The sequence below is a fragment of the Sinohyriopsis cumingii genome, chromosome 10, assembly GCF_028554795.1.
Source record: "Sinohyriopsis cumingii isolate HCF-2022 chromosome 10, ASM2855479v2, whole genome shotgun sequence".
NCBI classification, from domain to species: Eukaryota; Metazoa; Mollusca; class Bivalvia; order Unionida; family Unionidae; genus Sinohyriopsis; species Sinohyriopsis cumingii.
Window position 1 is genome coordinate 74,946,411 of NC_142970.1, and position 13,685 is coordinate 74,960,095.

The following is a 13,685-nucleotide window of genomic DNA, read 5'->3' on the forward strand; positions in this document are numbered from 1 at the left end:
TTTGCAGACGACATTGATGGGCTGGCAGGCAGTGAAGACGAGCTAGCCACCTTAGTGAAGAACCTGGATGAAACATCTTCCAGATTTGACATGGAGATAAGCGCTGAGAAGACAAAACTGATGACAAATAGTGGCAAACAAATCTCAGCCAAGATTAAAGTCAGAGGACATGAACTGGAAACAGTGAGCCAGTTCAAATATCTTGGTTCCATAATCACTGAAGAGGGATCAAGAGCAGAAATTTTGTCAAAAGCAGCACAAACAATGGCAGCTATGTCAAAGCTAAGACCCATCTGGAGAGACAAGAATATGTGTCTGAAAACTAAAATCAGACTATTGCGAGCTCTAGTCATCTCAGTTTTTTTGTACTCATGTGAGGCATGGACCTGACAGCAGAATTACAATGAAGAATCCAGTCACTTGAAATGAGATGCTACAGAACCATCCTTGGCATCTCTTACATGGACCACATCACAAATGAAGAAGTGTGTAATACAATCAGGCGCGAAGTAGGCCAATATGAGGACCTCCTCACCACCGTCAAAAAGAGAAAGCTGAAATGGTATGGCCATGTCACTAGAGCCAACAGTCTATCCACAACAGTCCTGCAGGGCAGCATCCAGGGTGGCAGAAGGAGAGGTAGACAGAGAAAAAAGTGGACTGACAACATCACAGAATGGACCAGGAAAAGTTTTTGCGGAGACAAAGGCATTGGCACATGATCAAGACAAGTGGAGGGAACTGGTCAGATGTTGAGCAGCACAGTGCCTCAACGACCACACTAGGTCATGAGACTGATGATGATGATGATGATCTTAACATCTCATTTGAGCTGACTTTGTCACCAAGAGGGTGTAAGTTCTTTGTAATGGAGGTGGATCATTAAATTTAACCTAGACATGTAGAAATATGTCTAATTGTAAGAAGAACATTGGCATATGAGTCATTCTGGTCTCTAATTTAATCACAGTGACTGAGGCAGTTTTTTATTATGGACAGTTACTTGCTGAATTTTATGGGTGGGCAGAGCTGCTTTAGTCGGGATAAACACTGTCAACAGTATGGCTTGGTAGTAGGTGTGCCCATTTATCCCATAGTACAAAATGTACCCTTTTCTTCAGGTGAAAGGAGTTTGGATGCACCATTTGTGCTTGCAAGACCATTATTTTTTTAGGTCCATTTGTTTGAGCTATAATAGTCTGATTCGTTTAAGAGACTTTATGCCCTTAAAAGATGTTAGGGTTATTATCCCTGTCCTGAGAAAACAGAAATCTCTCTATTTAAAATTAAGAGTTGTTAGCTTGTACTCAAAACTTTCACTTTTTCTAAGAAACAAACATTTTGGCAAGCAGTTAATTTAATTGGTTGGATATGATGTTTTCTATTGATCTGGTTTCTCTTTCAATTTCCCAAAGCTACCTTTGGACACTTGTTACATATCCTGCCATTGCTATCTTGTTATTTTCTGTTCTTGTCTTTAAATTACCTCAGTGAGATCAATTTCTCCCTCGAGAACATCCCTTTTCTGCTCTTTTTGTAATATTTTTTGACACAGCTGACCTAGTTTGCATGGTTAGGAAAAAGTTCATTAAAGGGAATTTTTTTCCTCAATGTCAAAAATACTGGACAAAAACCATTACAATGTCTTCAGATGTTAAATATTATAACCAGTCTATTAAAATATATGTACTGTCAATGAGCAATTTTACAATGTCTACACTTGACATCACTGCCATCTTTTAAGCACCTTAAAATTTAATTCCTTATCTACATATAACACATTAGATATGTTACTGTTACATGGGTTTCATGCCATTTTTCAGCACAAGACAGGCTATACATGGCAGCCAGGATATCTGGTGGAGGAAGAACCCAAGAATACCTTGGGAAGAATCACCAACCCACAGGAAGCTACTGGCAATCTTTCTGTGTCACATACTCATGCTGGCACACTCTCATTATAACACTGTCAAAGGTAGTCATGGAGTATGCAACCTTATAGTCTCAGACTGCCTTATAATGAAGTACATGATACAGTACACTCTCATTATAACAGTCAAAGGTAGTCATAGAGTATGCCACCTTATAGTCTCAGACTGCCTTATAATGAGGTACATGATACAGTACACTCTCATTATAACACTGTCAAAGGTAGTCATGGAGTATGCCACCTTATAGTCTCAGACTGCCTTATAATGAAGTACATGATACAGTACACTCTCATTATAACACTGTCAAAGGTAGACATGGAGTATGTCACCTTATAGTCAGACTACCTTGTAATGAAATACATGATAAATATAATTGTATTAATACTTCATGAAATGGGATCCATGATCATGAGTGCATTATTACAGGAACTGTGTTTTACTGAAGGGACTTAAAATGAGAGAGTGCTCTATGTATATCACATCATTCACTGGAGACATTTAAAATGCTTCTTACCTCATTCTCCTTGCTGTTATACACACCAGTTATTCCCATCATATCCAACTTTTGAAGGAGAGTGTCTTTATCACGGACCCCCGTTATATGAGAAAGTCCCTCACATGCTGCAATCTGCACATCCTCCTATGAAAGATAACAATATATGCTTAAGGTATTTATGTATGTCTGCTGAGCTAGAGCTTTAAGATTTGTTTTTCTTCTTATGAATGTTCAACAGTGAGAAAGGGAATTGTTTGGTAAATATATAAAATGAAAACTTTCTCCATTTTTTTAAATCAAAACTGTACCATTTCAGCTAGGATGTAGATGTTTCTGATCTGTCTTTCCCTTGACAATGTACTATGTCCTTTGTTTCTCACCCTATCCAGACACCTTATTTCTACTTCCAGTGTTAGTGTGGGTATTTGAATATGTCAGAAGAAGGAATTTAACTCTGAACTACAAACATGCAAAGAAAGTGTGTGTTAATGGCACATTATCCAGGCACCATAATTTTTTACTTACATTTTGGTCGGCCATGCTAATCAACATTTGAGTGATGCAGTCTGGTCGTTCGTAGCCAAGAAAAGCGAGGCTTTCGAGAGAAAACATTTTCACACGGCTCAGAGGAGTTGTACTAACTTTTTCTAAAATTAGTGCAACTACTTTCTCTCTATAGACATCTGGAATACCCTTTTTCCTGAAAAAAAGTAAATAAATTAATAAATAAACTATATAAATTTTGAGCAATTTATCAATCAAAATATACTACTGCCTCTTCTGCATCCGATCTGAATCCCAAGACAGAGATGAGACAAGATTATAGTAAAGAAAAGGAACATAACTGTTCTGAAAATCGTGCAAATACAATGACTGATCAACAAATGTATCATCTGATGATGACAATAATATGTACCAAGTTTAACATCCACTGACTACTGCACGATTAGAGGCATTCACAGCACTGTCATAGACTGCCTTCTGCTGTGAGTCAAAGGGCAATAACTCTCATGAAAATCAGGGAACAAAGATTTGTCACTGCATTTTCAGATGATGACCAAAAATAGGTATGAAGTTTAAGAACATTCCAGAAAAACTCACAAATAGTATTCTGATTCTGTCAATTATTTTTCAATAGTGCATCTTCTGAAAATGGACACCTAACTGCTCAAGCTTCAAAGAGATAGATGTGAAGTCTGTAAGACCAGTTCCCTGCACAAGACTGGGTCATTCCCTGCTTTTATTTACAAGTTAAAAAAAGGCAACAAGTGTAATTCAGGTTCACTTGACTACAGTTTTTTGCAGCATAAAACTGCCTGAAAATTGAGAAGGAAACACATTTTGAATGCTAATTCTGAACAGACCCAAAAACACCAAATCCCAGGTGATTTTTCAATGACATACTGCCTAGTTGTGTTAGAAAGATTATTTTTCATTGGCTATTTGGCTCGCGCATGAGCAGAAGGGTAAAAGTTGGAGTTCTTTTTCTTCTTTTTTTTCTTTTGCTAAACGGAGCCATTATTTTTGTATGGAGACCACTCTTTATTCATCCTACAATTTGCAAAGGCTCATCTATCTGCTTGCAGTTCATACCAGTTTGTCTTAGATCTGAGTCCAAAAAGTCTAAAATCCGGACACAAAATCAGATTCTGACCACGGGCGAATTTTAGGTAGAAAAAAGTCGTGTCCAAAAAATGAGGTTTTTCTATCTGTATTTTGTAGTGCAACTTGATATTCCAGATTCTTTGGTATCATTGTAGAGCTACATCTGTCTACCTTTCTATAATACCATCCACTTTAGTATATCATGCATGACCATGATGCTACAGAGCTCGGCAGTTGGCTACTACATCCTGCCCCATAAAGTCGTCGCTAGGGGTTAATGTGTTAAGATTCAACTACATCTATGGCACATGCAACTGCAGCCAAAAGCATACTGAACAATCTAATTTGAGAGTTATCTTTGTAGAGCTGAAGTAAAACTGACATCTTCCATAAAGCTGATGTTATAATCCCAGCTGGTTTTAATTCATGTAACAATTTATCAATTGTCCTATTTTCTGGTCCATTAGATCATCTTGATGGCAAAACAGAGTGAAAACAACATTAGCATTAAAATCAGATTGTGTACCCATCACAACAGGATTGTGGTGGTGGAGATTGCTATCACTTTTCCAACATTAAGCCAACTTGAATGACATATGTTTTGTATTCATATTGAAGAGCCAATAGATATTCATTAAATGGTCATTCTGTTAAATGAAATGAAATAATAGCAAATGTCAAGGAACAAATCTACACCACTTCCAGTACTGAAACTACTCTTCTAAAAGTAGTTAATGACATTCTCTCTGCTTTGGGTAGCGGAAAGATTACAGTCCTCACCCTCCTAGATCTGTCTGCAACATTTGACACATTATAGACCATGCTATATTACTTCACTGTCTCCAGCATATATTTGGCATTCATGATACAGTCTTACTCTGGTGCAAGTCCTACTTGGTCAACAGGACACAAATTGTGTCTGCAAATGGAATTCACTCTAGCCCAGTTGATATATGTTGTGGTGTTCCACAGGGGTCTGTTCTTGGACCTGTTCTCTTCATTCTATACACTCAGCTGCTCTCAAGTGTCATAGATCATCATCCAGTGTCTCACCAATTGTATGCTGATGACACCCAAATAAACAAATCTAGCCACCCAACTGAAGTTGATGCTACCATCCAAGGTGTAGAGAGGTGAATTTCTGATGTGAAATCATGGATGACATGTAACAAGCTGCAGATGAATGATGATAAAACTGAGGCCATTCTGATCACAACATAAAGACTTTCTCATTCACATCCTTTACCTCAAACACTAAATATCAGCAACACCAACATTAAATTCACACAATCAGTACGAAACCTAGGTGTTACTCTCGACAGTACTCTCACATTGCACCAACATGTCATGAACATATGCAAGGCTACGTATCTTGAGTTGAGACGCATCAGCTCCATTCACAAATATCTTTCAGTTGATGCCACTAAAACACTTGTGTTTTCATTAGTACTTTCAAGACAGGACTATTGTAACTCAATTCTGGTTGGTGCATCTCAATATCTACTCCAGAAACTTCAAAAAGTTCAAAACACAGCTGCTCGGATCATACTTAGAGTACCACGATCAGAGCATACCTCCCCACTGCCCTGTACCATACACTGGCTATCCATTCTTCTGACAATCGTATACTCGTTATTCCCACTATGAAAACAAAGTCATATGGACAGCATTCTTTTGTATACCAGGACCCCAGCAATGTGGAATGAATTGCCCACTGAACTTAGACACAAAGACACAGTGATCCCATTTAAGAGTGGTCTCAAAACTCACTTATTTCGACTGCAAGAACTTAAAGACCTAATAATGTTTCCTACCTTAAATATTCTCAGCATTTTTTTGTTTTATAATTTCATGGTGTTTGTTTTTGTAATAATATTATTATATGTTTTTTTATCTTATAGGTGTTGTCTAATGTTGTAAAGCGCTTAGAGCTTCTTAAGATTAGGCACTATACAAAGTCCTCATTATTATTATTATTATTATTATATGTAAATATATGTCAGCATGTTTTATACATTTTGGTATGTGTTATGCATGAGTTTAATTTCAACTAGTGAACATTGATATAAATTTTGTCTGTTACATGTAGACAATTTTACAGGTATAGTTAATTAGCCTGGCTCTGTACTTTCTATGTACATTTGTGTGTGTGTGCATGAATACATACATGTGAGCATGTATGTGTGAGATGGATATAAGTGACTGATAGCACTCTATATATATTCTTACACATCTCCTAGAGAACCTCAAGGTAGATTACTTTTATTAAGTAACTGAGATAACCTCATTAGTTATTATTATTATTATTATTAATAAGGAACAATTTAGGTTTTGCATTTGTATATCCTTCCAATGCAAGGAATAAACAGCACATACTAAAGTTCATGAACTTAAACATGAAGTTCCAAAACATAATCTCCACCTTAAATAAAATTATGTATTCTGAGGCCTATATTGTTTCTGAACACTACTGTACTAAACCTTATCTCAATCATGATAATGATTAACAAGTGTTCTGCTCAATCTGGCATCTGACCCATATCTGTACAATAATGTATCACCATCCATTCAATAATGTTTCACCCTGTATCAGAATGGCAAACAATTTAACATTTAAGAAACTGTCAGACAAATACTTATAACTCTGCATGATCTGATGAGACTGAACATTATGTTACTGAAGAAAGCACATGATAAATCTACTGTACCTAGAATATTGCTCAACCCTGGTACTTTCTTGTGAGCACCAATTTGAAGGTATTCCGAATGGCCTAAATGCTTCTACAAGTTTTCCTTAATTTAAAATATTCTTTTTAATATGTATATAAAAAAATTGTGTTTGTTAAATATTTCATCTTTCATGTTAATAACATTTTACTGTATGATGTCTTTCAAAATCTGAAACATCAAAATTGTTGCAACTGAAACCACATTAAAACACTGACCCCGATCTGTGTATTAGCCAATATGGGTCTACACAATATTTGAGACCAATGAGCAAAACAAATCAACAGACACCCTAATCTGCTAACACATTATGTGACTATATCAGGGTCTCTGTTGTGTGCAGTCAGATCTAGCCCAATGAGAACACTGTATACCCCTTGCTTAATATGTTAGTAAATAAAAATCTACAATTGCTGTTGGTTTCAAACTGCAAAAAGAACTAATTTGTGTTTGTAAAACATATGCTCCCACTGCAGACTATGTTACTGTTGTAAGATGTAATGCAATTTTTCAGCACAAGATTGGCTATACATGGTGGCCAGTACAGTATAAATGATGGAGGAAGAACCCTAGAAAACCCTGGCAAGAACAACTGACCCATGAGAAGCTACTGGCAAGCTTTCTCATGTACCCACATTAGCTGAGCCTGAGACTTAAACCCACACAGACAGAGGTGAGATGGCAGTGATACGAAATGGTAAGCATTTTTCACCACCCAGCCAGTTGGGGCCCCCACTGCAGGCTAAACAATAAAAATCATAAAATTTAAAAAAAATTAATATATGGGGAAAATTGTTTGAACGGGCTGGAAATCTAACCTGTTCATACCCATATAAATACAAATATCCAAATCAAATTTTATTAACCTACCCCAAGTGTTTTTTCTTACTGGTGCGAACAAGGAATTTTTCAATAAATGTTAAAACATGCTTATACAACAGTGCCATGAATCCCACATTTAACAGTCTTACATATATACTAACAGTACTAGTCTTAAAACTATTTTCTACTTCAGTCAGTGACCTTGACTAATGAACATCTCATGGATAGAGTTCTTCCTTGATGTAGAACAAACGTTTTTGTTCAGAAACCGTTTGCCTTCTTTTAATCCAGTGACCATGACCTTTCAACATCTGACCCACAAATAAATTATGGTAGCTTCTTCCTTGCCTTAAGTGCAAGCCATCCACAAGTTGGTGTTTCATCTATGAACATGAAAAAAGTCATATAACTGTAACCTTGGCAGCATATCCTGAAGGTAAAAATATGTATCCACTTGTACATCTACCCAGAAGTAGAAAATTGCCAGAAGATGAAATTCTGGCTGGAATTGTTGTGCACATGTGCAGTAAAAAAAAGAAGTTGTGGACTGATGAAGAAAGCATTAAAATATTGGAAAGTGAAAATAAGGGGAGTAAACACAGTCAACATGACAAACTGTTAGTATGGGATTCCTTCAGAGGATGCCTGATGATGACAGCAAAGGATTAAATAAGAACACAATATAACACAGATCTAGGTGTTATCCATGAGGGCTGCACATCAAAACTGTAGCCTGCTGACGTGTCTTGGAATAAACCATTTAAAGCAAAAATCACAGAACTTAATGACAAATGGGTTTTTAAAGGCCATGCTGAAGAAACAAAAGGTGGAAATCGGAAGTGACTGTCAAAAGCACTGTTGCTGCTATGGATTAAACAAGCATGCATTTCACCTGATAACTCACAAGTCATTTTAAAAAATGTGTTTTACTAAAGTAATTGATGGTACAGAGGACCACTTATTTCAGCAATTTGATGAACTGGATGTTGATGTGATTGCAGTGGGTGAACAGGCCCTAGAGAAAATATCTCCTGATGCTGTCAAAATTGACAAAGACAGTAATTCTGTATCAGAGAATGATTGTGACAATACAAATTCAACCGGCATTGCATGTACTGTAGTGAAATGGACTACAACAGTCTGGGACATTAGTTATGTGAAGTGGGTATCTATGGTGTTTGTATTGACTTTTTAAAAACTGTACATCATTGTTTGACTGAAAAAACATTCTTAAATTAAGCTGTTTTGATTTTTTCTAACACTGTCACTGGATTGCTAATTTACTGTTTTAATTATTGGATGTATACGGATCTAAAAGCCTTGATAAGGTAGGAATATTTTTTCTTTAATTCTGAAAGGGAGGGGGCATTTATTAGAAAGGGGTTCTATTAGAATAGCTACGATACTTACTGTGCAAAAATAATTTTTGAATTCTTTCACCTGATGACCATGACCTTCTATCATTAAATTCTAATATCAAGAAGGTTCTTCCTTACCCAATGTGCAAACCATCCACATAACCAGGTAACTTTTGGAAAGCAACTTGTCAAAAAACACTGGTAACATGCAGGAAGACAGCAGGGGAACATAAAACATGCATACGCTTATGGCAGGCTATTACAGACTGAAACAATTGCTGTAGTAGACAATCTATTAAAGAGGTCATTTACATGTTGATATAAATTTCTCTTGTATATGCTTAACAGTTTTTGCACAATCTAGCAAATAAGATTTTTTGACATACATGCCAACATATAGCACCAAATCAAGATGCAAAACAACATAAACCATGATCTACTGGCCAGTATGAGCTGGCAAATCTCAGTCTATGGGAATACACTGTACGTTGGAAGGACTTTTTTAAGGGTCATGTAACCTCTTCTTTCAAATGGGTCATGTAAGGAAAGTAGAGGTCAATGTGAGAGCAGCAAATCATACATAATGGAGAAAATTATAAATGTAGACATCTGGCTATAAAACATTACTTTTTCAAGCATCTGAGTAAATGACAAGCTATGAATTATTTTCTGTTGTTGATTTTGGGATTTATTTACCTCAAGTATACATAATCCATAATAATAATAATAATGTGTGTGTGTGTGTGTGTGTGTGTGTAATCTGGATTTTGAATGTAGCTTTAACAATTTTTCAGTCATATTGCTACGTCTACAGTGTGGCAGTTTATAGTGATGTCTCTCACTGGGACATCATGTCCCAACTAGTCACATTATTCTGACACCAGGCCAACCAGTCCTAACAATTGTTGTTTAAGTGCTTGATTAAGCATAGTTTATATACAGCAATAGGTGACCCAATCACATAGTCTGCATTAATATGCATGAGATATATTAATACATCACTTGCCAGCCAATCAAAATAGTCTCAGCTGTCACGAGCAGCATCTTTGTTCAACTGTTCTTGGTTTGCAGCTGAGAGTGACAGCATCCATATTTCTGTTGAAATTGCTCTTTACAACTTTTCTTCGTGTGTTCATATCTTGTTAACTTTCACAACATGTACTTTCCTTACCAGAGCTATAATTCCCCGTTTGTTTACTCTTCCTATTCCATGAATTCATCAGGAGTTTATCTGCCATTCATTGGACCCTCCAGGCATTTACTTTGTCTACAAACATGGCATCATGCAATTCAAGAATACAGAGGTCAATCCCATAGGACATGGACAATCCTTTCAACTGGACTACTCACCATTTAAAGCGGAAACTGGAATCTATAGGCATTAAAGTGTCTGCTGTTCTCCCAAAGCATGCGTTGAGACAGCTATATATGGATAATGCGTCTTCCATGAGTTAACAGCCTGCTGATCGTTTACCGAGACAAGAGAGGAACAATCCAACTCAATTGCAACCCAGCACATGTCAGTCTGAAGAAGAAGCAGTATTCCTCATTCCACATCCAACTCCATGTCGACGCTGCCAGTGTGACCATTGATTCTGCTAATATGGCAGAGGGATTCACTTCAGTGAAAGTCAGTGAAGTAGAAATTACAGTACAATGCAATATTCTGGAAATAGGAACTATTTCCAACATGGTCACCGTTGATGTAAATACATTGACTACAGCTGACATAATGACCTCAATCCACTCCATTCAGCATTCTATTGCTGACCTCAATAACTACATTATTGACAACAGGTGTCTTCTCTGGATTTATTCTTAGGCAACTCAACACATCTCTCATCATTGCCAGTAGCCCAGCTTGCAACATTGCTCAATCAGCTGATGCAGTCCCCAGGATCTTCGCCGGAAATACTACCAGCAATTGACATGGTATCTGAAAGCCAGCAGAAGCAGATACTTGATGGTAAGCACATCAATCTTGTCATCTGAATTGGATCTATCAAATCACGATGACAAGGCTGGGAAGAATGATAGCCGATTACTTAAGCGTCTCAGTCTAAGTGAGTTCATCATGACTTTTGGAAAATTTAAACAAATCATCTGTTTAGTTTACCCTAACAGGCGCAATGAATTGGACATGTACGAGGCCAACATTATAAAAATTGCCAATGCCTATGGGGACATTTTCTATGACTAAAACAATGTCTACTCTCTTCAGGCTGCTATTGCCCTGTGTGACTACAAACTCAAAGTAAACTGGGCTCTGGGGGATCATGCAGCTCTTCAGCTGTTGACTGGAGGCAGAAAAACAACAACATGCAACATCTGCAATTCTGTTGCTCACCCAACCAACTTCTGCCCACAAAAATCTGCAATGCCGCACCCATTGGGAATATAGCCAACAGAAGAAAAATGAATATTGACAAGTACCACCTACCTAGAATGATAAGTGATGGAAAAGAACTTTGTAACAATTTTAACTCCATATGTGGGTGCCACAAAACTACTTGCCAGTTCTTACATACCTGCAATCAGTGCAGGGCCAAAATGCACGGGGCAGCCGCCTGCCCACAGAATCCATTATACAGTTTGTCTAGCACTGGTACATGCAATGTCAATAGGGGCCCCCAAGTGGCCAAGTGGTCTAAAGTGTTCTCCGTTACGGATCACTGCCATCTCATCTCTGTCTGCATGGGTTCAAGTCTCAGATTCAGCTAACGTGGGCATGTGAGAAAGCTTGACAGTAGCTTCTCGTGGGTCGGTGGTTCTTTCCGGGGTTTTCCCAGATTCTTCCTCCACCATTAACACTGGTTGCCATGTATAGCCTATCATGTGCTGAAAAATGGCGTTAAACCCTACAACAACAACAACAACAACAGCAATGTCAATACCTCTTGCAAATCAGTGCCAGATAATTGGGGGACAACATCTGCTGCACATATGTTCTATTTGGCCATTCACTTTATTCCATTCCATTTATTCACCCAAGAATCTAATGTCAGTGCTATATAGCATATTCAACAAAACCCACTTAGTGAAGTCCACGCAGTTACTACTGTCATCCCAACCTTCAATGGACAGCCCAGTCTTCGCTGGGCTCCTTCAGTTTCTGCTGAAGAAATTTTACTCAAGGGTTATCCATAACATTCTGTCAGGAAGTTTCACAGACCAGCTGTGACCTCTGTACAACCATGTTCTACCATTCAGTAGTCGATGAATCACTCACTGATAGAATGAACTTAAAGTTTCATCACACACAGTCCCCCTAGGCAAACATTATATTTATAAATAAAAACCTAACTGGCTCTGTGTTTTGTTGTGTTTAAATAAATTCTTAATGCTGAGTGCCAAGCAAGACTGCTGCTAGGACCATTATTATAAGTCTTTGGTAAGACTTAGGCAGCTTCAAACCTTCGACCACCTGTACCCAAGGTAGACACTCTAACCATTTAGGCCACCAGAGCAGTCAATAATAATAATAATAATAATAATAATAATAATAATAAAACTGTATTTTTAGAGGTTGATTCAATTAATTATAAATAAGAACTATTCTCCCTTTCTTAATGCCCTTTATTATGTACATGTATAATACAAGTTACTATGTTCACACATACAAAAATTCCACAGTACATAAACAACTATTTATATATATGCTACAATCCTGCAGAAATGATATTACCGACCCAATTTAATATGCAGAACGTTATTCCAAATAAGAGCATCTGAACATTTAAAGCTATATATGAATAGCTCCTTTTATGGTTTGGATACTTTGTGACCTTTAAATGATCTTAGATTTGGAGTACCTTACCAGAAGAGATCTCTTTGCTGGAAAATGGTATTCAAGAAATAGACAGATTTTGTAGACACCTTATACAGTAGTCCCCCTCTTATAAGGCCACCCCTATTGCAGCAGGGAAGTGGCCTTATAATGAGGGTGGCCTTTCTAGAGGGGGATGACAAATGTGAATAGTAAATGCATATGAAGAAAGTCACAAGTACATTTAATTCTAAAACATTTAATATTTTCATTACAAAATCACATGCATGTTGTGAAATAAATGTAAAACAAACTGTTTCATCATTTTCAAAAGAATGTTATGAATAACCATTGATATAGTTTTAAAACTGTCTTTATAATTATGTTACAGATCACATCATCTGTCACTCTGTTGGTAACAGTCTAAACAACAGACCAGTCTCGTCACAATTAAAAATATCCTTGCTGTCATATCCCCTGCATATATCGTTTAGTCTTTTGTTCCAATCTTCGACAACTTCATTATGAACATCAGCTGATTCTCCACTAAGGTTAGAACACTTAATATTGTGTCGCACTTGAATTCTGTGCAACCATCCATTACTTGCGGTAAAGTCCTCATATCCCAATTCAACTGACATAATTGTTGCTTTTTCTTGTCATTCAAATCAGGATACAAACATCTCCTGGCTCAAACAATCTTCCTTTCTCCGTCCATTTCACTTTCTCACTACTGCAGAATTGTTTCCTTATCTTTCACGATATTGTTTATCTGAGTCTTTCTGACATTAGTTTCTGCAAGAATCCTCGACCCCCCCACCTCTCGGTTAGTTGAATTACTTTTGTTTTCTCTTCTAAACTGAGAATTTTTCTTTTCCTCGATGACATGTTGATCTTTTTCCAGTAAGTTATTCATGTTTCCAACTACAATACTGATAAAACAATTTTGTATGCATCTAAACAAATTGCCGTGTGTTTTT

The 13,685-nt window shown here is 37.1% G+C and overlaps 1 protein-coding gene across 1 annotated transcript in view; it reads right to left on the reverse strand.

The window, feature by feature from the left end:
* Nucleotides 1-13,685, reverse strand: part of LOC149790401 (uncharacterized) — a 263,333-nt gene that overhangs the window by 92,686 nt on the left and 156,962 nt on the right. The window contains exons 26-27 of the mRNA XM_089972455.1: nucleotides 2,953-3,127; nucleotides 2,446-2,571 (exon numbers count right to left, since the gene is read on the reverse strand). Coding sequence (XP_089828581.1) covers nucleotides 2,446-2,571; nucleotides 2,953-3,127 — 301 coding nt within the window. The remainder of the gene's footprint in view (nucleotides 1-2,445; nucleotides 2,572-2,952; nucleotides 3,128-13,685) is intronic.